This window comes from Myodes glareolus, chromosome 5 (assembly GCF_982192425.1).
Source record: "Myodes glareolus chromosome 5, mMyoGla1.1, whole genome shotgun sequence".
Lineage (NCBI taxonomy): Eukaryota > Metazoa > Chordata > Mammalia > Rodentia > Cricetidae > Myodes > Myodes glareolus.
The window spans coordinates 10494760-10522058 of NC_142030.1; the positions used below are offsets into that span (position 1 = coordinate 10494760).

Genomic DNA, 27299 nt, shown 5'->3' on the forward strand with positions numbered 1-27299 from the left:
GCTCTGCCCCTCCTCAGGATTGGGCCACAGGATTACTGGAGAGTACCAGAGTGAGGCCAGGGAAACCGCACAAAATTAGCATGTGAAAAGGGCAAACCGGCCAAGAAGCCCCTGGAATGACCTTCCCCACCCCACACGAAATCCACTAATTCCAGTCACCTGTTCTGTGGGTTACAACTCCCTCCTTCAGGGATTAAACGACCCTTTCACAGGGGTCACACACATATCGTATACACTGCATATCAGATATTTACATTATAATTAACAGAAGCAAACTACAGCAACAAAATAATTTTATGGTTCAAGGGTAACCACAACATGAGGAACCGAATCAAAGGGTCACAGCATTAGGAAGGTTGAGAACCACTGCTCTAGGTCATGGGGGTGACCTATAGGTCATTATAATACTGCACCACACACTCCTGCCAAGAGATTTAAGGCTTACGGTCTGATGACAGTGTAAGAGACAGAAGAATACTTCAAAGTTCTAAGTCCTTAGAATTTAAAATTTTATTTTAATGTGTGGGTGTTTTGCCTGCATGTACATGCCTGAGCATCACCAGTGTTCCCGATATCTGCAGCAGCCAGAAGAGGGTGTCGGATTCTCTGAAACCGGAATTACAGACAGTTGTGAGGCGCTACGCAAGCGAACGGAGTCTAACCTGGGTCCTCTGCAAGAGCTGCCACTGCTCTTAACCGCTGAATCATTTTTCCAGACCCTAATTTTAATTTTTGCAGGTATCCCCCATGTGTGCGTGTGTGTGTGTGTGTGTGTGTGTGTGTGTGTGTGTGTGTGTAAGATTTACCCCCTCCCGCCCCCTACCACGTGGTCTCAGGGACTGCACTCAAGTCCTCAGTGTTGGCAGCTGGCACCTTAATCTGTAGGTTCCCTTTCAACGGTTAAGTTAATCATTGATGTTTCTGTTAAGGGTCTGGCAATCATAGTCCACGATGGTCTTGAACTCGTAGCTTCTCCCCTACCGCAGCCTGATTTTTACATCCTGCTTAGAAATTTCTTTGGCGCCTCCCTCAGGATGGGTCTTAAGTGGCCTACGTGCCTGTGACCCTGGGTCAGCTGCTAGAAGATGCTCCAGTCGACTTGTCACTACCTGCAAAGGTTTAAGGCGAGCGTTCGAGAAAGTTCCGCGATCTTACAGAGACTTGCCCCAAAGTTGCTCCCTCAAAATCTTCCATTCCCCGTCCAGCGGAATTCTTTAGTGCACCTTCTCCTGCAACTAAGTGCACTCCTTTCAGAAGCAAAAGGGTAAACGATTGTAGAGGGCTGGAAGGTCACATGGTATGGGGGTGGAGATAGGATGAGGGGAAGAGAGGAAGAGGAAAACAAAAGCAAAATCAGAGTTACCACCCCTGAATTCCCGGCTGCTCCACCGGTCGCGACTTCAGCGATAGACGTTGCCAACTCTGCTCCTCCCACACATCCCGGAGCCTTAAGCCCCGCCTTGTCACCGCCACCCAGAAGCCCAGGCCTGCACCGGGTAATTTAGCATGGGTTCCGCTAGCTCCTCCGCTCTGGCTCGTCTCGGTCTCCCCGGGCAGCCGCGGTCCACCTGGCTCGGCGTCGCCGCGCTGGGACTGGCCGCCGTGGCGCTGGGGACCGTGGCCTGGCGCCGCGTGCGTCCCCGGCGGCGCCGGCAGCTGCAGCAGGTGGGGACCGTGTCGAAGGTTTGGATCTACCCGATCAAGTCCTGCAAGGGGGTGTCGGTGTGCGAGACCGAGTGCACCGACATGGGACTGCGCTGCGGCAAAGTGCGCGACAGGTAATGATATGGGCATGGGAGAGGGAGGTAGGGCCTTGCCTGTCCCAGCTTGGAAGTGTGAGACCTCGAACCGGGTGCTCATCGGAGAGTGCAAACTTTGTGTGCGGAAGCATGGTGAAATTCGAGAGAAGGGTTCCACATTGCAAGCTGCATTCTCCCCACAAACCAAGAAAGCAACGGTTTGTTGCGTCTGGGAAACTCGCGCACACATGGGAAAGAATTGTCACCAACTGTCACACTGGGGACATTTGTGAGCATGTTCAAGTTGAAACCGTAGTTTGTAAGTTCAAAAGATAGTAGTGGGGAGGCCTTCCTTCCGGGAGGAGAATTTTAGTTTTACAATATGCAAATTTTCTCTAGAAGGGAGCAGAGCGCCTCGATTTTGGCTCCCACCCTTTTCAGCCTAGGTAATTGCTTAGCTAGCAAGAGAAACCCGAATTGCTGCCAGAAGTCCCTGGTCTTTTGATCCTTTTTCTGCGAGGTCTATGCTTCTGGCCAAGGTAGTTTTGGAAAAGTGGGTTGGGGCAGTCCTGGACCCCTGGACTAGAGACTCCTCTGTCCCATAACCAGCCCTGTTGTCTGCCCGCGGCTCTCCTAACTGCAGGATACTAGAAATACAAAAAGCCATTGGCTGAATGTTTCCAAGAATATTGGGTCCTTCCTTCCCTCTAGTTCTCGTGACCACTTTAATGAGTAAAGAATGGAATTACATAGTTTGTCGGGTGGGGGAAGAGGTAGCAGATGGTGGTGTTTGAGGGGGGAGTGTTGTGAGGGACAGGGAGCTAGTCACAAGTCGGGGTGTAAGACCATCATAAAGGAGATTAGAATGAAGAAAAGCAAAAACAGCTTGTCCTGGTACAGAACAAACACAGAAATGAGGAAACAGGCTCAGCCAGACTGGGTGAGGGCTGTGCTGAAGGAGGGCCAGCCTGGGCTTGTGTCAGGTCCAGCTGCTACTGGGGCTAAGGGTGAACTCTTGGACAGCCTAGGTCAAGGAGCAAAACTGAGCACATAGATATTTCTCAAGCCTTAAAAGGTATCATTAGGGATAAGAAAGTGGTTCCCTGAGACAGATTCAGCGTCACATGGATCCTGGTGGCAGGACACCCCACCAATCTGCAGCTCCTTAGCCTCACTGGTGCCACAGCCGGTTTGGTTTGTTATCGAAGGGATGATGCTTCTGTACCCTTCTCTTACAGGTGGGAGGTCTTCACCAGGCCGAGCCACAGATCTCCTTCTTATAATTAGGACGTCTTCTGTGGCGGACATGGTAGTCGTGCTCTGATGTCTAGTCAGAGGAGGGAGTTTGCAGATTGGTCATTTAAGAAACCCCATGGCAGAGGCCATCTGCCACCCGGTGTTCCTCCCAGGACACCTGTGTGTGATGACTGCTGGCCTAAAGAAATGCTGGCTCCTGATACACTGGAAAATACCATTTGGATGTTTTGCACGTGGGCTTTGCTCATGGGCCTTCCTATCCCTCACTCTCATCCTAAATTTCTAATGCTGGGGTTGGGGGTTGTTTGTTTTAAATTATCCTTTACTGAAGGATTGGGGGTGCAGCTCAGTCAGTAAGAGAGAGTGTTTCCCTAATGTGTGTGTAGCCCTGGATTTTATCCTCCAGCACAGAAGTGAGGCGTGGTAGCACTCCAGACAGCAGGGGCAGAAGTTCAAGGTCATTCCCAGGTTGTTGTAGAACAAGGCCAGCCGAGGCTGTAAACTTACTGCCTGCACACTGAAACAAAATAAAATGCTTTCATTTCCTGAGAGCCCTGTTCTGGTGCAAATAAACTCCCATCACCAAGAATGAAGGCAACTTTCGTAGTGTGTTGATCTCCCCTGGGTGATTCCTCTGCTGTAATTAAAGGGGTTTACAGCCACTGTTGCAAAGCATGAACATATTACAGTATGTAGGGTAAGAACTTGTTCTTGAGGCTGGAAAGACCTTGGGGACTGGGGACTGGATATTATCCAACTCACCGGAGGTGCTGAAGCTCAGTGCTGATGAATGCTGGCCCGAGGAGGCTGGCCCGGGCTGTTTTCCTTCCTTTGAAGATGCTTAGTGCCAAACAAATTGAATTGCAGGTAACTGAAATAGAAAAAAGAGAAGGAGGAAGCAGAGAAGAAAAAACCAAAGAAGTTAACCTGGTTCTTCATATGTCTCTCTTCAAGAGGGTCAGGTTTGAAGTTGTCTTCAAACATAGGTTAATGTGAACATTTTCTTTAAAACTCAATTTCACACAAGCCAGAGACTGTCCTGTGATGGTAAACCAATATGTTGCTTTTCTTCATACAAGCAAATTCCTGAAAAGAAGATGATTTTAAAAGTTGATAATTTTTTGAAGTTTGTCTTCTTCATTGTTAGTTAAGGAACTAATCATTTCAAAATAAACCGAGTGCAGTGCTGAGCTCCATTCCTTGATGAACGGTAAGGACATCATGTGCTGTGAAGTGTCAGCCATGTGACAAAAGTCCCTGTGTGCTGACTCAGGAGGCTGAGGCAGGGGGATTGCAAGTTAGACAGTGTGGTAGTTGCTAAGAATATAGTGACAAAAATAAACTCAGTTTGTTGGCTTTTCTTTTTCTTTCTTTTTTTTTTTTTAAAAGAACTTGCGGGCGCCTCACGGGTAACCACTATCAACCTGTGTTTTTCAGCTCATCAGAGGATGTTGTGTTCATCATAAAGAGCACCATGACTTGCTTGTAAATATTGCTAGTGTAGAGAGAAAATATATCTGCCCTCCTCGCTTTTCTGCTTCCTGAGGGGGGTCAATAAAATAAATAGCACTGTATTATTTCTCTTGCTTTGAGCAATAAATTCCTTCCTCCCCGCTTCTTTCTTCCTTTCGCTCTCTTTCTTTTCCAGAGGATCTCACTAGGTATCCATGGCTGGCCTGAACTTGCTGTGTAGGCAGGGCTGGCCTTGCGCTCCCAGGGATACAGCTGTGTCCTAAGTGCTGAGATTCCAGGTTCTCACCACCACGCTCAGCACTAGCAATCCATTCTTAAGATGATATGGCCCTGGGCGGAGGGAACGTCAGTGAAATGAATGTATGATTGACATTGGGCTAAATCCATCCTGTAAGTTAGCCGTCGAAGGTTGATGTTGTGCATTAGATACGAATGTCTCCATCCCTCGGACCTAAGAAACCAGTGTTAGATAGGATGATGTGTCGCCTGGGGTCACAAACCCAGCCTGTTCAGATCTAGGCGACAGCAGCACTCACTCTTTCCGTGAAACTCATGTGTGGTACAGAAACAGAAGGACCAGGGGACCTTGAGCAAAGGCATTTAACCTCTCCACGCCTTAGTTTTGTTTATAAAAAAGTTGAACCTGGCCGTTATTTATCAAAAGAGTGATTAATATCCAGAAGCAAGTTTGCCAGCCAGAACTCTGCTTAATGACTTGTTTTCTGTCCCTGAGAGGAGCCCAGTCACTGGTGTTTCTGGGGGGCAGGGGAAGAACCCCTTTCTTTAATCTGTGTCTGGATTTTCCTCTGTACTGTTCAATGCTTCCAGCTCCTGGAGTTGTTTGCTAGTGTTCTGGGCGTATTTACCTTAGCTCACCTCCCTGAGCTGTGAGGTGTTCAAGGTCCTCCCAGAAAATGCTAACATAGGCTGTCTGCTTCGGGAGTAGCTTCCTTCCTTGACCCTGTAAATGTCCTTAAGCAGCCAACCGCGACTTGATCACCTCTGTCCAGACCCTTCCTTGAAGCCAGCTGTCTATTTCCCCTGCACAAATTATCACATATTTATAAAGGGGACCCCCTTGTTCCCATTCTCATCTCCCACCTCCCCCCCCCCCCCGCCACATCCTCTCTCTCAGACTCAGTCCTTCCTGCTCCCACCCTCCTCTACCCCAATGCTGCTGGCTAATTTTTTTTTTTTTTTTTTTTACCTTGAAAGAGACTTTTCATTTACTCTGGGCTCAGCCTCACTGTTACATTGATCATTCAAGGCCCCGTTGTTTCCTGCATGGATTCTGAGCCCTGGACTGTGACAATAATCCATCTGCCATGCTTTACTCTAAAATGAGGGTGTTGATGCTTACCGCAGGCCAAGGTGGGGTAACTTGGTTGTGAAAACCCACTCTCTGGTCTCATCCTTTCTCTCAGACTTAGCAGAACCCAGCAGATCATTTGTTCATGGGGAATTATTTATGTCCATAAGATAAAAGAAGTTCCCTGAAGGTTGACAGGATAGCGAGGTGATCGAGGTTTGTTATATGTGGCAGCTGTCTTAATGAATTGTTCTTATCATTGAGACAAAGTACTTGACAAGAAGGGTTTGTAGCAGGATGGCGAGCCATCTGGTCAAGTTGCCTCCGTAGTCAGGAAGCAGAGAGAGATGAAGGCCAGTGTTCAGCTGGCTTTATCTTTTCTATTCAGTCTAGAAACCCAACCCATACAATGATGCCGCCCATATTTAGGACGAGTCTTTGCACCTCCGTTAATTTAGACATTTCCTCAGGTAGGCCCAGAGGCAATTCAAGATCCTGTCAAGGGGACCGTAGATCAACCACTACATTAACCTTTTAACTTGTACCAGTTTTGTGCAAACCCAAGGTTGAATTCTCAATGCATCTGTCACAGCAATCAGCAGGAAGCCTCTGAGCATCCCCTCCCACTTCTAACACCAGCCCTTGGTTTCCAACTCATTACACAGTGCTAAAGCAGAGAGGGTGTTCTGGGTGGATGGGGGCTGAGGTGATTCAGCTAGAGAAGGACTAGAGATTGTAGTGTCTGCTTGAGTACATCCCAAGTCTTGTCTGGGGATGGGGCGTGCTGGGAGTTACTGAATCTAGGATCACACATTGGCATCCGACGAGGGCTTCTTGCTGCCTCATAAGGTGACAAAGGACATCGCCCAAGTGCTGGAGGGCCTCCTTCTGAGGACAACAGAAGGATCTGGTGAGACCTGCAGGACCTGCCATCAGCTCTCCGAGCAGGAAGGGTGGATGGTTCCGAGGTGAGAGAGAGCTAAAGGAAGTTCATGAGGGTCGGGGAAGACTTTGTGAGTGCATGCCTGTCTGCCTCTCTGCAGGTTTTGGATGGTGGTTAAGGAAGATGGACACATGGTCACTGCCCGCCAGGAGCCTCGCCTCGTGCTGGTCTCCATCACCTTGGAGAACAACTACCTGACCCTCGAAGCCCCAGACATGGACCCGATGGTTCTGCCTATCAAGCTGCCATCTTCGAACAAGATCCACGACTGCAGGTGCGCTGCTCCGGGGCAGTGGGGAAGCTGCAGCAGACCTGCAGTTTCCTTCCATGTGTTATGTTTTTTGTTAGAACTGCAGAACAAGGCTCTGGTGCAGGAAAATACTGAAGACAGTTAGTCTATAGGGTGTGGTTCAACTGTGAGTGACCATTAAGGGTGCCCAGGACTAGCTTTTATTTATTTTACTTTGGAGATGGCTGTCTGACCTTCCAGGTTGACCTCCAACTTGTTACATAACCAAGGATGACTTTGAACTTTTGACCGTTATGCCTTAACCCCAGACTGCTGGGATTACAAGCCTGTACCAGCATGCTCAGTTTGTGTGGTGCTGGGGATCGAACCGAGCTTTGTGTGTTCCGTCCCAGCCGAGCTACGGAAAGAGTTGCAGATGACTGTCACACAGGAAAATGATCCCTTACGTCGATGGGTGTCTAGAAGTAGGCAACACTAACACGGAAGCCTCGGGGCTGGCCAGAGGAATCGTGAGGAAGGGGAAACTGCAGCCCAGGGACTTTGCTTAGGCTTTGGCAGGAAGGAGAAAAAACAAGGGGTTAATAAGCAAGGTTCAGTTGACTGATTAGAATAACTTCAGTGGCTAGGGCAGCAGAGGTCAGTGGGTGGGGTGGGATGGGAGAGTGGGGGGAGTGGGGGGGGTTCAGAACGAAGCAGCTGTGTGGCTTATAGTCCTAACAACTGTTCCCTGTAGGTAAGGACTCAATAAAGGATGGCAGGTCATGCTTGCATGAGCCAAGACTATTGTCGCTAGGAATATGTCTCTAGCTGGCCATAGGGGTGGCTTTTCCTTCTCCAAGGCCTCCAAGACAAGGAAGCAAAACATGTGGCTGACCCAAGTGTAAAATAGTTTATTTCCTAATGCCCACCTATGCAACAGCATGGGTGTGGAGACCAGGGGGCCACTTATAAGAATCTGTTCTTTTCTTCTACCCTGTGGTTCTGGGGATCATATTCAGGTCTTCAGATTTGACAGCAAGTGCCCTAACCCACTGAGTCAGCTCACTGACCCTTGGAGAGACGTTGTTGAGACTTCTTAGCTGCCATCCAGACAAGAGAAGTTACTGGAGGCTTTGCTAATTTAGCTCAGAGCTGGTTAAGGAGAACTTTGGAACTTTCCAGTCTCTGAAGTGTGCCGCTGAGATTGAGGACTTAGGGCGGGTTATGTGTGTAGGCAGGGGTGAGGCCTCAGGCCTTGGCATCTGTTTGCATGTGAGCCCTCTCACAATGACCTATGTCCTGCTGGGTCTTGCCAGATTTTTTTTTTTCTTTTTGTATGTGCGTGCATGCATGCTACTGAAGATTAAAGCTGGGAGGCTTTGCTCTTTGATGCTGGGAAATCACAGAAACTTAGGTGTTTGCTGTGGGATGATGCAATGTCGTGGGTCCCTTGGTAACCAGGTGAATGCTGGGGTTAATTAAGACCAGAGTTCTGGGCACACTAAGTGAGCGTTCTGCCCTTGAGCGGTGCGCTCAGCCTTCAGCCAAGCTTTCCTTTCCTTTCTTTTCTTTTTTCTATTTTGAGAGGGAGTCTCACTGTGTATCTCTGGCTGGCTTGGAACTCTGTAGACCAGGCTGGTCTCAAACTCACAGAGAACTGCCCGCCTCCACCTCCTGAGTGCTGGGATTAATGGGTGCAGTACCGTGCCTCACCCTAGCTTTTCAACCCCGAGGAAACAGGTACAATCTAAAGGCGCTTGGGTTCATAGAAGAGTCTCATGTTTGTTCAGAACGTTGGAGCTGAAATCCATCCTTCATGCTTCCTAACTTCCCAAATTCTAAAGCAATTCCTGGCTGAGTGCAGTGTTGTCTCAGTAAGCCTGTAGATGACATCCCTAGTTTCAGCTTACATAGGAGGAAAGCAGACTTTGATCCCCCACCCCATCCCACAGAGAGGTGGGAAGTGGGAGGGAGGGAGAGAAGGAGGGGAGCAGATCAGTGAGCGACTCGAGTTCAGTCCATGCACCTCCTAGTCTTCTTTTATTCCCTGTGTGCAGGAAGGGGAAGCAGTTTCCACAAATGACCGGTTTTGAAGAGAAAAATCAACATGTTGCTTATATTGCAGTTGAGAACTTGTGGGTGTGTGATGGGTGTGTTTGTTCCCGGGTGGGGCTGGCTCACTGTCACCCACAGCGATTTTCTCTCCAAGGGTCTTCACCTGTTCACACAGATTGCTCTGGGGACGCTCGGATGCTCCCTGGAAGCCAAGGATAGAAGAGACCCTGTGGGAAAGAGATGGTGTGGAGGTCAGAGGACAGTCTGAGGGGATCAGTTTTCTCCTTCCACCATGTCGGTCCCAGAGACTGAACTCAGGTTGTCAGGCTTGGCGGCAAGCGCCTTTACCCACGGAGCCCTCTCTCCAGACCAGTGTTAAAATGTTTAGGGCAGTTATAGGTCAGTAGTGTTTCTCGATACCGCAGATCTCTGAGTGGTTATTGCCTGAAAATGTCGCACGTAAGTGGGTGTGGTGACACATGCTCGCATCCCAGTACCTGGGAAGTGGGGACAGAAGGCCCATGAGTTCAAGACCAGCCTGGCCTACGTGATGAAAAGGGCCTGCTTCTAGCCTTTGAAGGGAGGGGGAAAAAAAGAAAACTTCAGACGTAGCAAATAGTCTTTGGGATGTAGCTTCAAAGACTAGCTGAGCAATGGTTTATTTTAACTTGAAATTTAAGTACAGATAAATTAGGTATTGGTTGTCTTCTTAAATGTATTTAAGATTTTTTTTCCCCCTAAAAATAAACAAGAAAAATGACATTGAATTCAGACAGTCCAGTCTGAAAAGGGAAAAGAAAACAAGGTCACACGAGACAGGAAAGAAAGTGGGTAGTGTGTATCAGTGACCATGATCCTTCAGCTGGGCTCCAGATGTTTGAGTGTTTTTTCCCCCAATAATCAGTTCTCCAGCGGACACCAGGTGGTGTCCCACAATCCAAGTCTAACACCATCTGCCCAGAGATAGCCTCAGTTCCAGCAGAGTAAGGACTGGTCTCTTGAGAGTGTCTCCTGTTATGCCCAAATCCAAGAAGTCCCTGCAAAAGCCAACAAGGAGACCGGGTCCCATATGTAAACGCAAAGAGCCTTTATTTTTTATGCAAGTTTGCAAACTTGGTCTCTCCGCATGTCCAACATATTAGAACAAACAGAGAGCCCCAAGCCCAGTTAGAATTGGGTTTTTATAGTAGTAAAAGTGGGGGTGAGGGGTTTCTGAGGTTCAGGACCCCTGATTGGCTGACATTTGTCTAGGCGTGTCCTGGTGAGTGTGTGCTGGCAGGTGATCCTATCTTTAGCGGTTGGAATGCTAGGCATTTTCTTTGGATGGTCTGTTGTTGGTGGTGCTCAGGTAATCTCAGTGGTTCTTTCTGCAGCCAGGTATTGCTTCAGGGTAAATTACTGAGACTCAGGCCTCCATTTAAATTTATCGATGGCCAGAGTACTACTCTGGCAGGTGATAATGGTTGGAAGTAAAGAACTTCCTTTGGGTGATCTGCCCATACTTAGCTTATCATGGCTGGCCCCCACACCTCCCACGTCTGACACAGTAGCTGTGCTAGCTAGAGCTAGTGGTTAGCTACCTGAGCCTCCGACCCACCACCAACTGTGACCTGACTCCCACAGCCTCCTTCTTGGGTTCAGTTCCTCGGAATGCCTCACAGAATTCAGCAAACACGCTTGCCAGTTGTTTGCAAAAGGTACTCCAAGGCTAAGGAGGAGGCGGCAGATGAAGAAGTGGGTAGGGGCAGGTGTGGGGAGTGGAACCCCTGTGTACTCTGAGCATGCTACCCTCTAGGTACCATGCTCTGTGCCATCCACAGAATGATCTGTGACAGCCATGCTCTGGATTTTGAATGAGTGAGTTTACTAAGTATATGTCAAGCCAAAGTAAAATAAATAAAAAAAATAAATACATAAATAGCAAGAGGCAGACAGACGGATAGACAGACAATAATAAAACATCATCGAATTGGGTGCTCCATACATCCAGCAGATACCAATTCAGGAAGCCCCTTTAAGACAATCAGTTGGAGTTCCCAATAGAGAGTCCCAGGCAGAGCAGAACCTCCCCAAGGTGGAGCTTCAAGTACAAGATCAAGTAGCAACAAACAGAGATGACATCATCAAATGGGCTCCTCTAACATCCAGCAGAGACCTCTGACATTCAGCTGGAGTTCCCAGTTGAGTGTTTTCTCTGTGACTGAATTTGGGCCTGCTGTTTCTCCTTTGCCTATACTTTTATGTTGCAAGATAAACAATAGTGGCAGTTGTTGGGAATGGTTTACCTTAAGCTGTTTCAAGGGCACGGGCTGTTTCTTCCCCAGCTACCACAGAGGAAGGGGGCGGAATGTCCCAGGACAGTGGGCCCCGCAGGGCGCTTTGAGCCACTCTGGGCTGAAATGGGGCAGGAAGCTCACCTCCTTCGAGCCAGCTTCACAGTGAGCTCAACACTGTGTGCTAAGCAATCTGGAAGTTCTCTGAATCAAGCCCTTTCGGATTTTATTACATAGGTGTGATTGATAAAAATAATTATTTGGCTTTTATTACATAGGTGTGATTGATAAGAATAATTAGCCATTGCTCACCTCAATCTTTAGCCTCTGCCCCTTGGAGGCAAGAGAAAGGGAGTGAGGTGGTACTAAATCCAGACTTCTGATCTTGGAGTAGGCTCCCCTGGCAGTCAGTTCTTGAGGGAGTTGGTTCATCTACCGCATGGGGCCTGGGAACTGAACTCAGGTTTTCGGCATGGTGGCAGTCGTCTTTACCATTGAGTCATCTTACTGGTCCCATGCGTATGTTTTAATGGAAGAGGAAGGAAGAAATTATCTTTAGTCTAACAAAAAGCCTTTGAGGTCGAGCCTTAAAGCTAACTAAGTTGTAAGAATAAATAAAAATTAAAAAAAAGACTTAAAGAAAGACTAGCTAAGTAACATTTGATTTTTATATATAATTTGACATATATGTATATGTAGGTATAATTGTTATATGCAGAAGTGGCAGTTGTCCATCTTTTTTTCCCTGAAAATAAAAAAAGAAAATAGTAGCTTCAATTTTGCAAAGTCCAACTGAAGTTTTATTTTTTTGCAACTGAACAGAGAAACCAAACAAAAAAAGCTGGTGAGATAGGAAGATATCTTAGTTATTTTTCTGTTGTTATGAAGAGACATCATGCCCAAAGCAACGTATAAAAGAAAGTGTTTAGTTGGGGCTTCCAGTGTCAGAAGGTGAGTCCATCATGGTGGGGTGGGGGAGCATAGCTGAGAGTTTGCATTCTGCTCAGTAGGTGGGGGGAGAGCGGAGGGACCAAGCTTAATCCTGGAACCAGCTCTTGTAGACCATGCTGGCCTCGAACTCACAGAGATCCACCTGCCATTGCCTCCCAGGTGCTGGGATTAAAGGCATGTGCCACCACTGCCTGGCTGATGCAGGCTTTTGGTGCAGGCTTTTAAAACCTCAAAGCCCACACCCTCAGTGACAAGCCTCTTCCAACAAGGCCACTCCTCCTAATTCTTCCCAAACTGTTTCACCAACTGGGGACCATGTTATCAAACATATGAGCCTGTGGATGCTGTTCTCATTCAAGCCACCGTGGAAGGCAAGAGGTGTGCTTTTCACTCCACAATACAGAGTCAATACTGCGTCCTCAGTGAGTATGGATTTCCCTCTACCAGCAAACCTCCTCCAGCACACACCAGCCAGCGTCAGCAACCCATCCTGACTCCATCTGCCCGAAGTCAGCATCAGCTCTCACAGGTTAAGGGCTTGGTCCCATTAGTCTATTCCTAGCTTTGGATGCCAGTGAGGGCGGCAGCCTGACTCTGACCTACCGCCCCCTCCCTGGGTTCTGTTCATTGCTAGAGAGCCTCTTAGAAACTGGGAGTCGTGAGTGCTTGTGAAGGATGTTCTAAGGGCTAAGGGCGAGCAGAGCCCCACAGGTAGGGAGCTGAACGCTCGTGTGCTTTCTGGGTGTGCCTCCCTTTCCACACCTCTAGGTGTTCAGCGTTGGCAAACTCTTTGAACCTAGTCCTTTCGGCTCTTATGGAAACTTTATTACATAGCATCCTTCATAAAAATTATCAACGATTGATCAACTCAACCCCTTCCTTTTAGGTTGCCCCTTTGCCCCTTCCTTTTAGGTTGGGGATTGTGGTACTAGAGTCCAGACCTCTGATCTTGGGGTTGGCTCCCCTGGCCTCAGGTAGCTTAGGAGCCCCCAGCCATCAGTCACCCCTGTCAACACACAATTGTCCCTTAGCTTCCTACCATTAACCGCTGTGTGGACTGATTTTCCAACACCGGGTGGCTTCCACTGTGTAAGTCTGTGGTCACCCGTGCGCTCATTCTTTTCTTCGTGCTTATATGATAGGAAACAATATTCTGTGAGGCTTCTTTAAGGTTTCTGTTTATTAGTTTTGGTGATGTGGGTAAGTATGGTGTAGGTGCCCTCAGAGAGCATAGATTCCCCGTGTGTGTGTGTCAGGTTCCCTGGAGCTGAATTTCAGGCCATGCTGAGTTGACTAACCCTCCTCCAGGAGAGCAGCAAACCCTCTTAACCACCGAATCATCTCCAGCCCCCTTACAGCCATTAGTATTGTGTCTTCTGAGAGCGCATGTGCAAAGTGTGGTGGCCAGAGGCAACTTGGGTGAGGTCAGTTCTCTTCTACCTTGTGGGATCCCAGGGATTGAACTCGGGTTGTGCAGCTTGTTCATAAACTTCTTACCTGCTGAGCCATCCTGCCAGCCCCAAGGTATGGGTTTTAAGTATAGGCTATCTAGACCAGTAGACGTGTAGCATTTATTTATTTACTTGTTTATTTAAAGACAGAGTCTTGCTGTGTAGCTCAAACTGGCCTAGAATTTTCTGTGTAGCCCAGGCTGGCCCAAATGCTTAAACCTCCTGCCTCTGACTCCCCAGTGCTTAGATTATAGGTATATACAAAACAGAAGGCACTAGACATGCCAAGATGTTTTCTAAAGTGAGGGTACCTCCTCAGAGTAGGATCCGTTGCATAAGCCTGGGATTAGTTCTTACCACATAGCTGTTTTGTTTTGCAGCAACAACAGTAGCAAGCACAGTCCTGGTAGAGAAATGCCTGGTATCAGCTGGGAGGACACTGATTGATCGGCATCCTCTTGCCATGATAGGTACCCTTTCCAAGGGTCAGTGCCAGTTTTTTGTGTTTCGGTGGCCGGTACGGAGTGGAAGTACATGCAGTTACGTGTGGGTGGTGTTCTGAAGGAGCTGGAGGCCACCTCGGTGCTGCTCCATGGCGGATAGGATCTGTTTTGAATAGTAGAGTGGTTGCAGTTTTAGGAGCATGGCTGGAGGTATAGATCCAAACAGTGCTCCAAGAAGGGTTTCTGCTAGAAGGAAGGGACCCTAGGAGAACCTAGGACCTTAACAGAAGGGTGTTGAGATTTGACAACAGGGGTTGTGGTGGTAATGCTTGTAATCCCAGCTCTGGGAGTGGGAGTATTCTGAGCCTTCAGGAGTTCAGAAGTTCAACTATTAATGAGTATTCTGGGTGTTTGTTGAGCCCCTTTGCACACATCAACTCAGGCATCCTCCCATTGGTACAGGCATAGCATTCACACAGGCTCTCTGTGTGTGCGTGCGTGTGTGTGTGTGTGCGCGCGCGCATGTGCAGTTCTCATGGCATGGGAGGGCAGGGGAAACTTTTCTTCAGATCCTTAATTCCATAGCTTGCACCAGAGCCCCCTCCCCATCTTAGTTAGGGTTTCTGTTGCTGTGAAGAGACACCATGCGGGGCAACTCCTATAAGGAAAGCATTTCATTGGGGCTGGCTTACAGTTTTAGAGGTTCAGTCATTATCGTCATGGTGGGAAGCATGGCAGTGTGCGGGCAGATGTGGTGCTGGCTTCTTCTTGACCAGAAGGCAACAGGGAGTGTCTGACGGTCACACAGAGTAAAGCTTGTGCACAATAGACCTCAAAGCCACCCCCACAGTGACACACTTCCTCCAACAAGGCCACACCTACTTCACCAAGGCCATGCCTCCTAATTGTGCCACTCCCTTTGGGGACCATTTTTTTCATACCCCCCATTATAGTGCTAGGAATGGAACCCATTCCTTGTATACGCTGAGTAAGTGCTCTACCACTGAGCTAGCCAGACCTCTTTTCTTTGTTTTGTTTTGTTTGGTTGGCTGTTTTTAAAATAGAACTTTGTTATGCTTCCTTTTGCAACACATCTGCTGGAATTGGAATGATGTAGAGTCAGTTAGCCTGGCCCCTGTGCAAGAATGACACAGATTTGCTAAATGTTCCATATTTTTCTCAAAACAATTAAATAAATATAAAAATAAACAAATGGATATTAAAATTTAAAAAGTAACTGGGTGTGGTGGCACATGCCTTTAATTCCAGCTTTCAGGAGGGAAAGACAAATGGATCTCTGTGTGTTTGAGACCACCTTGGTCTTCATAGCATGCCCGTGGCCAGCCAAGACTTCATAGTGAGACCCGATCTCAATACCTTTCCCTAAAAATATCAATGAATAGGGTTTTGCTATATATTTCAGGCTATCCTTAAATTCACTATCCTCCTACCATAGCCTTTGGAGCTCTGGAGTTAGAGGTGTAAACTATCATTCTTGGCCCCTTGTTCTCAGGGCTATTGAAGAAAGGAAGGAAATGTGCTTGGTGATTCACTAGGGAGGTGAAAGCAGGAGGATTGTGAATTTGGAGCCAGGTTGGGCAACATGGTGAAATCCTCACCACTTGGCTACACCGTGAGACCTTGCTTAAGGGGAGTGAGGAGAAATAAATTGATACTAAGCGTTGTCTGGAGTTATGTAAGATTTGTGGAAATTCTTAGGGTTCATTAATAAGTTAATTTCAACTGAAATTATCTTTATGTTTAGAGATCATCAGAAATTTACAACATACCCATTTTATTATAATCAATCAGTTACTTACAAATCAAAAATTTAAAGATAATTTTAATCTCTCCCAAATTCTTTCACATATGTGTCCTTAAGAAACAAAATTTTATCAGTTCAAGAGAAATGCTTTAAGAGATCAATAATCAAATATCAGTATAAAATTATGTAAGAAAAGTTGAATGTACATATGTGTTTCGACCATTTATCAGCATGTTGGAACAGCACTGAGAGGTAGAAGGTTCAAGGGTAGCCTCTACCACATAACAAGTTCCTCAAGGCCAGCCTGGGCTACCAGTGACCGTGTTTTAAAAACAGCAACAATAACAACAGTAGTTGGTCTATTTAGAGAAAAATCTTATTTGTGTATTTTAAAAATGGATAGTGGTGGATATCAGACTGATAACATTTAGAAATCACTGAAAAAATCAAGTATAGTCTCATTTTAAAAGTCAGTGTTATATGGTTCAAGGAAATGTAGATTGAAATATTTACATATCAACCTGTGTGCGAAAGACACACAATTTTAACAACTAATGTGGAGAAGTCAATTTAAAGCAAGCTAGGAGCACAGCAGAGCACAGTGTGATCACGTCTGTGTTCACCCCTCTCCCAATAGGTAGGCATAACGCGCTTATCTCCACTGTACAGTGGGAGACAGAGGGAGAGGCAGGTGTTACATTTACTTAAGGCCAACAGACCAATCTGAACCAGGTCTGAGAATTTCCAGCCAAAGGTGCACCTGCTTCAGGCAGCACCCCCCCCCCTTCTGAAAGAAACCCAAATCATTGGTATTTTTAATGGTCTAGGGGGCTGGCCACGTAGGTGGCTGGAAACATGTCAGAAATGCAAAGTTCCAGGTTCTAACCCCAGCCCAGTGTCCGAGTCTGCGTCTGAACAACTGTCTAGGTGATGCGTAGACATGGGAGCTGGAGAGCTCTTCCCCAGAGTGTTTGCTGGACCTCCTTCTGCTCTTTCCTGGCCCCTCTCTGGTGTATTCGGTGTGCCAACACACGTAATCTGGTGTTCTCTTGCAACCCTCCCAGGCTATTCGGTCTCGACATTAAAGGCAGAGATTGTGGCGATGAGGTGGCCCAGTGGCTCACCAACTACCTGAAGACGCAACCTTACAGGTTGGTTCAGTTTGATACCAGCATGAAAGGAAGAACAACAAAGAAACTGTACCCTTCTGAAAGCTACCTCCAGAATTATGAGGTGAGCGGACGGTCTTCCTTCCTTCTGCCCGCTACCCTGGGCCCTCTGTGCTTTCTTCTCTGTCCATAGAGCCCCTTGGGAAGCTTCAGTTAGACAACCTTGGCAGTGGTTCAGGAGGGTGGTCCAGGGTACAACCTACACATTAAGGATGGAGAGGGACTTGGGTTGAGGGCTGTCTGAGTGCTGGGACTTCCGAGGTGCCCAGGAGGGTTAGGTATAGATGTGTGGAGGGCAGAGCCGGGGCTGACTTGTGGAGAGATGGGATTCGGGGGAAACTGGCTGGAAGTTGGGTGTGGTGGCTCATGCCCTGCACTCGGGAGGCTAAGATAGGAGGATCACTGTGAATTTAAGGCCAGCCTGGGCTCAAGGTGAGACCGTGGCCCAGAGAGGAAAGAAAGAGAAGAAGCCTGGCTGCAAGTGGAAGTGAAATGTTGGGACTAAGTGTGCCTTTCCTGACGCAGGCTTCTCCAGGCCACCTTCGCTGCCTGCACATGTGACAGCTGTGCCAGAGGCCAGCAAGGCAGCCCTGCCAGGGAAAGCTACAGCAAGCCTAGGTCCCTCAGGGATTCCCATCCAGAGCCAAGGCACACTTATCTATTATTATTATTAATGTTATTAGTGATAATCTTATTTGCTTTGTCACTAATGTTCCTCACCTAAAACAGCGTCAGGTATCTCCTGGTGATTAGTAGGTTTTGGACAGATGGTTGGTGCTAATGAAACTGTTGCTAGAATGTACTTTATTGGCATTAGACTCCTCCTTGTGTGATGAGAAAGGAAAGCAGGCTGGAGAATAACAGTCCTCCAGTGTGATGGTGCACACCTCTAGTCTTAGCATTCCTGAGGTAGAGGCGGTGACTCTCTGTGAGTTCAAACACAGCTTGGTCTACCTAATAAATTCTAGGACATCCAGGGCTACCTGGTTCCTGTCTCAAATAAATACATAAAGAATTTAATAGAATAACAAGAGCCAGCCCAAGCTGCTGACTTGTCGAGTGTGTGGATAGAAGCCATGCTTCAGCGTTCACATCCTGTCAATGAGCCCCCCCCCCCCCCCCACTCACCGCCCCAATTCCCTCTCCTGAATATAGCTCTTCTCTTCCACACTTCAGAGGTCTCCTGTCTGGGCTCTGCTGAACTCTGGGCTGCAATGCCAGTGAGTGGGGAGACCTGACTGTGCTGTGTCCTGTAACAGGTAGCCTACCCAGACTGCAGCCCCATCCACATGATTTCTGAAGCCTCCTTAGTGGATCTCAACAGCAGGCTGAAGAAGAAAGTGACGATGGAATACTTCAGGCCAAACATTGTGGTGTCAGGCTGTGAGGCTTTCGAGGAGGTAAGGGGTCACTGCCACAGACGTCAGACTCAGATGTGCTGCCCTCAGAGCTGCTGGCTCTGAACGAAGCTCCTGCAGTGACCCAGATTCCCCTGGGCTGGTGGTGGGGCCACTCCTTCCCTCAGATTCTCTATGGCTGCTAATGACCTCCTGGCCTCCAGGGGGTGCTGGCCTCCAGAGTTCACCAAACTCCAGCCTGCAGCCAAGACTGCACTATCTACCTGTAGCCCTGGGAATAAGGAAAGGAAAGGGAGACAAAGAGGACAGCACTCCCATCACTTCCCAGGAGTGTGCTCAAAGATTTCAGTCCCGGGTTCCCACATAGAGGCTAAGGTACAAGAGTCCCATCCTGTGACAACGCTTGGTGTAGTCTGAGTCCTCTGTGCCTTCCCAGTGACCAACAGCAGGAAATTCCGCCCTCTGTTCCCTGCAGCCTCAAAGAGACACTTACATCAGAAGCTGGGGAACACTGCCACCACACAGCTGGGTGCTGCTTGGTCATGAGAAGTTCCAGCAGTTGTTCTGAGCATGGGGAGGAGTGGGCTGACAAGGACAAGTGTTGTTAGCTGGGTGCAAGGCTTGGGACTGACTGATGGCTTCACGTGGGGCCCTCCCTCAACCCTGTGAAGTCCGCAGTAATATTTCCTTTATATAAAGACACGTGATGGCGGAAGGTACAAACTAATCCCACACTGGTTCAGAATTATGTATAATAAAGGGTTATTTATTTAGGGGAGACTCACAGATCACTGTCCTAGATCACAGTTCTCTGCACAAACAGGGAACAGGAGCAGAGTCTAGCAGCTGGAAGTGAGAGCCAGAAGCAAGGGAGCGAGCACAGGCTTTACAGCTGCATTTCTAGTATAAGAGACCACACCCACGTGGGCTGGTATCTTAAAGGCTATTGGCTGAAGGAGCAGAAGGAGCTCCCACAGTACACATGCTTAGAAAGGTTCCCCAACTACGCAGGGAATGAGGGATACGGCTGGCATTACAACCCAAGGCGTGCCACTCGCCTCTGGAACTAGGGTGAGGATACCTGTTAGGGACCCAGGCAGTTAGCGCCCAGAGAAGCTCTTGAACACCTCAGCTGTGCTTCCTTTTGTGTGAGTAGAATGTGCCCTTATTTGTTGGTCTCCATGGTTCTTTTGGGCAAATCTTTACACAGCCTATGTCTACACAATTTGACAATCTTAAAACAGTGGTACACACAGAAGATGTCTGTCAGCTGACGCTGTCCTGCTGTCTTAGTTACTTGCTTGCCACTATGATACAGTATCCTTAAAGGAGAAGGGGTTTATGTTTGCAAATAGTTCTGGAGGGATAGAGACCATCATGGCTGAGATGACGTGGTGGCAGGAACAGGAGGATGGCTGGTCTCATCACGTCTGCACATGTGAAACAGAGTGAACAGGAAGTGGGGCCAGGCTGTAGACCTTCAAGCCCCAACCCCTAGTGACCCACTCCATCCAGCAATGTGCCTCCTCTTAAAGGTTCCACAACCATAAGCAGAACTCCAGGTGGGGACCAAGTGTTCATACCCCTGTCTGTGGGTATGAACAGTTTGGATTCAGACCATACCAGCAATCTACACAATTTGCTTTTAAATGTCTTTAATTTCTTCTCATATTTGTTAAAGGTAAAATCTTGGTCATCTGTTATGGGCAAAGCATTGTGGCTCAGATCTCTGGGTACAGAGATGAAGAGATAGGGACCCTGGGTATTAGATGTAGTCCAGACTAGCCTTGAACACACTCTGTTGCCCAGGCTGGCCTTGGACCCACTTTGTAGCCTGGACTGGTCTTGAATTTTTGATTCTCCTGATTCCTTCCTAAGTGACAAGGATTGCAGGCCTGTGGCATCAGGCCCAACTAATGACAAACATTTTTAACACAGCATGCCACTTCACTCAGTGTCTAACAAGTGTCTGATGGCTTCATCGGCATGAACACTGGAACAGACAACTTGGAAACTCAAGCATTGTGAAACAGGCAGGACGATCAGGAATCAAATGAAGTTCCAGTCCCATGTCCCTTTTTTTGCATAAGATCTTTCAAAGCCCTGCACATAATTTTGGTTTTGCTGCTTTTCTTAAAGTTCCTTCAAACTTACACACACACACACACACACACACACACACGTAAAAGTCCAAATATATATAGTTTTGATACTAACTTTGCTGTAAGATCTTGAGCCGAGGAAAGAAGGCAAGATGATGTCATCTCTGGCTGTAGAATTTTTGCTTTACTATAACTTGTCAAACTCAACCTAAGGCTAATATAAGCATAGCCCTGTTCTGGTGTGGGGAACCGTGAACTTCTTCCTGGGGAGCCAGAGGATGGTGCTGATTTTGCAAAGGCTTGGGACAGTGCGGTGTGTTTGATTTCTGTTTAAAAACGACGTCAGCATTTGCTGCTTGTTTCTCTCTCTGGTCATCATGGGGCTCAGTGTTCTCTGGACTTTGCTCACTGTCCTGAGCTAAACCTGAAATGTTTGAATGGGCGTCTTTTTGATGTAAGTCCTTGCTCTGTGTTTTGAAAGAGCTGGGGAGAAAATTGCAGAGAAAATTGCAGAAAAAGCACAAGTGTGTTCTCTGTCACGTGGGAAGGGCTGTTCCTACAAACTTCTGGAGAGGGAATTTGCTTGTTTATTGGGCCTCAAACTCCCCGTGTAGCTGAGGATGATCTTAAACTTCTTGCCTAGTTCAGGATTCCAGGCATGCCGTTTGTGAGGTGCTGGGAGACAAACACTGGCTGCACACACACTGGACAAGCACTCTACCACCCGAGGAGCTTCCCTTAGCGACCAGTCTCATCTGATGAGAGCTAAGCAGGGGTAGCCCTGGTGTGCCCTTGGATGGGAGGGGTTCCCAAAGCCAGACAGTTGTGCTCTGGATCCCAGCCCCACCTCTCACTTCCAGAATGGCCTTGTCCTGCCTATTCCAGCAGGTGAAAGGCAACATTTTTGCAAACCCTCACTTCTAGACCTTTGTCTCTGATGGCCTGAGTTAGGACAACAGCTGTGCTTGCCCACTTGGCTTCAAGGTTTCTTTTTCTTCTTTAAAATCTGTAGTATTTAGTTTTGTTTTATAGGTCTCAGTGTTTTGCCTGCATGTATGTATGTTTGTGCACCAAAGGCATGCAGTATTCATGGAAGGCAGAAAAAGGTGTCAGATCCCCTGGAACTGGAGTTACAGATGGTTGTGAGGCACCACGTGGGTGCTGGGAATCAAACCTAGTTCCTCTGCAAGAGCAGCTGAGTCATCTTTTCACCCGGTTTTGGTTTTTGAGACAAGGTCTCGTCTAGGCCGGCATCAGCTCTTTGTGGCTGAGGATGACCGTAAACATCTGTGCTTCTTCACCTCCCAAGTCCTAGGTTCACAGACATGTGCCACCATGCCTGGCTTTGATACGTGTGGTTATAGATACAGATTAGACATGTAGCCTACGATGGAGTGCGTGTAACATACATAATAGTGGCCCCGTAAGGTAATGGAGCCATACAGTCCTTATTCCTGATGACATCATAGTGTCAGGATGTGGGATAAAGCTACTCACCTGCTCTGGGCGATGCTGGTGTAAACAAACCCACTGTGCTGCCAGTTGCAGCAGTGCAATTATGTATAGTTTGTAGTGCAACGATTATACTCGTTACTGGCTCATGTCTTTATTATCTTTTAACTTTATTGTTACAGTGGCGTATATTCCCCCTACTTATCAAAAGGCAGCTCACTGTGACATTTTGTACACACCCTGTCTCTGACTGCATCCTTTTCTCTCCTCTGTAATGTGGTTTCATGCTGTCTTGTTACCCTGTCTCTGACTGCATCCTTTTCTCTCGGGTGTAATGCGGTTTCATGCTGCTTTGTTCAGCATGACCATCATATCCAAGGTAAGCTGCTGGTGCTGCCGGGAAGAGGTCATACTATATCATCTAGGTCTGTGTAAACGCACTGTAAGATGTGAGCATGCCAGCCACGCTTGACGCCTGTCTCAGAGCACATCTGCGTTGAGAAGTACCCTGTGACTGTTCACGGGTGCGTTTTTCACTTAGCAACTCTTGTACATTTTCCATATTTCTCATAGCTTGATAATAATAATTGTGTGTACTGTAAGTACTCGGTTGGTGGTTTTCTGACCTTCTTGTTACTACATGGGATCATCAGTAACACATCACAAAGATATCTTTGGCAATGGGTGTGATGGCTCAGTGGGTAAAGCCACTGATTGAGCTTTACTGCCAACCCTGATGACCCCAGTTAATCCCTGGGGCCCACACGGTGAGAGGAGAGACGTGACTTTTAAAAGTTATCCTCCGGCCTCCACACGTGTGCCAGGGCTCACTCATGTGTGTGCATATAAACATGCACCATAAAAAAAACCCAAAAAATTCAAAAAGTTAAATTTGAGCCTCAGAAGCTTACTTATTCATACATTCATCCTCTCATATTATACCAAAATAATTTAAGGTGGTTTCTAGTAGTTGTATGCACAGTATGGCATAGTAACTTGTGTGTAGCCACGGAAAGCCAGAAGCTGGATTGGGAAAAACTCCACTCCTGGCACTAGGAGCAGGGAGGTGGGACTGGATGTCGGCGGCCTTTCCATCCACCTGAACTTAGCAGGTTTTTCCTGACTCATTGCCAGCATGGGCACTCGGCTGGTCCATCTGTTATTTCTCTCTCTCCTTTCTGTTCTCTGTGGTCGGCTGTTATAAGACCCCTCTTCTATTGGCGTCTGTGTCATGGGCTAGGCACATATGCATGTATGTGTTATGGTTATGCTCATGTATAATATATTTTATATATAAAGATGCATATATAGACATAGCTATGTGGATAACTGCTCACAGAGAGAGATAAGAAGGGAGGAAAAGAGGGTCTCTATATTAGCTCTACTTCCCGTTTCCTACATTTAAGGCAGATGCTTGTATGGATTGTAATGAATGTCTCAGAAATACCCTTACCTGTGCTATTTGTGTGTGGTTTCTCTCCTTGCCCCAACCCATATTTTACCCTTTCCTCTGGGTCTTCCTCCTGGTGGAAGCTTCATTACTCTTAGTTTCCTATTTACGAGATGTGTGCAACCTGGCAGAAAATTCTCAGGAGGGGCTGGAGAGATGGCTCAGAAGTTGAGAACACTGACTGTTTTTGTGGGAGGACCCAGGTTTGATCCCAGTACCACATGGTGGCTCCCAACCATCTACAGCTCCAGTTCCTGGGGATCTGATGCTCTTTTTGGACTTCCTCAGGCATTGCATGGACGTGGTGCACAGACATGTAGGCAAAATACCCAAGCGCAGGAAAGCAAATAAATAAATAAATAAATAAATAAATAAATAAAAGTAAAAATCTCAGTACAGAAAAGAGCCCATAACACAGAATATTCCCCCTCTCTCCTTAGCCCCTACTCTTCCTTTTCCTCTCATTTCTTCCAACTCACAAATTCCATCAGACATCAAAATCAGGAGCCTGATTTTGTCAGAGTGCAGGTGGACTTTTCAATCAGCAGGGGGCGCACTAATCTCTTCCCGTGTATTTGTGTTGTATAGGTCTAATGAATATTAAACTCACCATTATGAATTCAAATTTTCAGTTATTTAAACTGTAGTGTTTGCTTTAGAAACTGAATTAACCATTTTATTTAAATTTAAGTGGACAATGATCAGATGAGGGTGGGTGACTTTATTAATACGAAGCAATTAACAGTGTCAAGACACAGAGTTAGCATTTGGAGGCACTAACGACATTGATTAGGAAGTCAGACAAATTGCTAATGAACCCAGCAGTTGACTTTTGGAACAGAAAGTGACCTAAATCTGTCTTGTTGGACCAAGACCCTAATTAAAGCTATGACTCAGAAGCTCACAGACAAGTAGCTTGAGACATTGAACTCATTGTCACTTGGAACAAGGGAGTTGAATACAAGAAGGCTGTTGGTGAGGTCTTGGATTCCCCAGGCTGCTGGTGATTCACATACCTGTAGCTGCAGTGCCCTCGTGTGGCGAAAGGAGCCCTGACACCTTGGCTCCATGCAGTCCTGGGCTCTTTTCCCTTCCCCAGACAGATGCTGCTCTGGTCACCAGCGGGAGGTTGCCACTTGCTTCCCTTGCAATTGCCCTGTTTGAACAGGGTTTGTTGTAAGTCACATGGGGTGTGTGACCTCGGCTTTTACAAAGCTTGCACGGCTCCTGGGCCAACTGATTGCTTGGAACATGGAGTTTATTTCCACAGAAGCAGTTTCCTGAAGGATGACCGGGCATCTGTAGCTGTGGTCATACTGGGTGGGAGATGTCTGGGTTTGAAGACTCATTTGGCTCTGGAACACCAATTGTGCAATGCATAATCATTTCTATAGGCCCGAGAGAGGAGCTAGTTGGCTTTCGAATATGGAATGGATCATGATGTCATAGCCAGTCGTAGAAGGGGAGATTAGATAGCGCTCTTCCCTGCTCTTGCTGTCCCCTCTGTAGAAACTTAGGTCCCTCTCAGGCCCCAAGAGAGTCAAAGCCACCAGCTAAGCAGGAGTGAACTCTTTTCCTGACTTCTCTGCACATCAGTTAGACTTAGGAGCTCCAGAAACCTCGCCTGATTGAGGTCAGTTTCCAAGAGCATTCTTTGTGTCTGCGTGTAGATCAGGTGTTCTCAAAGCTGTTGTAGGTTTATGGGGCGTGTATTAAGGCCCCATCCTCAAACGCTCCCTGTTTCTCCCTAGAGACTTAGACAAAGGATTGTACTGTTAGATTTAGGATTAGTGGGTCTCAGCAGAACAGGCACAAACCCTCAAGATAAGGAACCCAGACTGTGTTCTTTCTGAGACAGGGCCTCGTTTAAGCTGGGCTGGCCTCAGCCCACTGTGTATCCAAGGGTGACTTGAGTCATGGAATTCCTGATTCTTGTGCTGCTATCTCCCAAGGGCTGAGATTACAGGCATGGGGCATCTCGCTAGGTTCCCAAGTTACTTGTTATTAGTAAAAAGGACCATAGCTTTTATGTTGATCCTTATAAGCTTGTGAATGTGTGATGTTAAGTATGCAGGTGTAGGTGTCGTATTCAAGGTACTGTAAATGTGCTACCCCCAAACACGATACTCTGGCATATTGATTATTTTGAGCTGAAGATGTTTGAAAAGGCAAATGCAGGGGATCATGCTGATACTTGAGTCTGTTTCTCCTGTAGCCCAGGCTAGTGTGTCCTTACCAGAGACTGGGACTGTGGGGTCTGCACAGACACCACCGGAAGCTGATCTTTCTGGGCTTAGGCATGTGTCCCCTATCCTGTCACTCTCCCACCGCCTGTGCTCTTTGTCCACGCAGGGTGTAGCTATTCAACTCCAGCTGTGTCTTTGAGCCTACTCTCTATTATAAAGGCATGGGCCGTATGAAGTTTACATTACATTGTACACACACGCGTGTGTGCGCGTGTGCACACATACCACACACACACACGCTTTTCTCTTTATTTCTGTTTCATGTTAACTATCAGACTTAGCTTAAAAGTTCCAAGAGGATAGGAAATCTTTTGCCTCCTATAAGATGTGAGCCACATAGTCTGTATATGTGGGTGTATGTATATAGCTGCCCTTCATAGATTATACCAATATAAATTATGTTTTACTGCAGATAAAACATAATTTAGTGTCTGGAGAGAGGGCTCGGTGGTTAAATGTTTGTTGTGCAATCATAAGGAGCCTGGCATCTCACACACACCAGGAACTCCTGCTCTGAGGGATTCAAAGCCCTCTCCTGGCCTTGGAATACAAACAGATACAGGCACCTCCCCACACACCTACATGTACATACATTCAACATCTACATGTACATACACTCACACATATAAACAAATCTCTTTTTTTATTTTTCAAGACAGGATTTCTTTGTAGCTTTGGAGCTAAATATTTTTTTAAGAATGTTTTAAATACTGGGGGAAACATTTTACTGAACTGTACACTTTTTGGTTATTGTTTCCTGAGTGAAACAATGTACCTATTACTTATTCCTATCATTTTATCACTTGGTATGGTAAGTGAACTAGAGATGATTTAAAGTAGGAATGTGTGCATAGGTTAAGAGACAGTACCAGGCCATTTTATACAAGAGATAAGTACTTGAGGATTTGGGGTTCTGAAGGGGTGCTGGAAACAATCCGCTTTTGGACACTGAAGGATACTGAAATGTGTACCAGTGACCGTATGTCTGTAAACCATATGCAATGTTATGACACAGCATGTTTTATGTAAGTGCACATGTATGTGTGTTTATTTTGTGTATGTGTCTATGATGTGTTTCCTTTTTAAAAAGTTACTTTTACTTTTTTTGTGTATGTGTAAGTGTATGTGTTTTATGTAAGTGCACATGTATGTGTGTTTATTTTGTGTATGTGTCTATGATGTGTTTCCTTTTTAAAAAGTTACTTTTACTTTTTTTGTGTATGTGTAAGTGTATGTGTACCATGTGTGTGCAATGCCTGTGGAGGCCAGAAGGGAATTCGACATCTTGATCCACAGGCAACAGTAGGTGTAGCTTGAACCTAGAGACCTCAGAGCCCGCCCCCACAGTGCCACACTTCCTCCAACCAAGTCGCACTTCCTAACAGTGCCACTCCCTGTGAGCTCACCGTGGCCAATTACATCGAATCCACCACATTCCATTCCCTGGCACCCAAAAGCTTGTATTGTAGCAAATATCATAATGCAAAAAGCATTTAGTTCAGCTTCAGAAGTTCCTATAGTCTATTAAAGTTCCAACACTGAAAGTTTCTCCTGAGATTCATACAATCTCTTAACTGTAATCTCCTATAAAATTAGAATCAAAAGCAGGTCACATACTTTTAAACTGGATATAT

General features: G+C 46.9%; 1 protein-coding gene and 1 non-coding gene across 2 annotated transcripts in view; both read left to right on the forward strand.

Annotated features, from left to right (window-relative positions):
* Positions 1–1487: 1487 nt before the first annotated feature.
* The window catches only part of Mtarc2 (mitochondrial amidoxime reducing component 2), a 37408-nt gene continuing 11596 nt past the window's right edge, over positions 1488–27299 (forward strand). The window contains exons 1-4 of the mRNA XM_048439512.3: positions 1488–1778; positions 6822–6995; positions 16953–17121; positions 18317–18457. Coding sequence (XP_048295469.3) covers positions 1507–1778; positions 6822–6995; positions 16953–17121; positions 18317–18457 — 756 coding nt within the window. The 5' untranslated portion in view covers positions 1488–1506. The remainder of the gene's footprint in view (positions 1779–6821; positions 6996–16952; positions 17122–18316; positions 18458–27299) is intronic.
* LOC125403893 (U6 spliceosomal RNA) lies at positions 15197–15301 on the forward strand. The gene has a single exon (XR_007233115.3). It is a non-coding gene; the product is annotated as a U6 spliceosomal RNA (small nuclear RNA).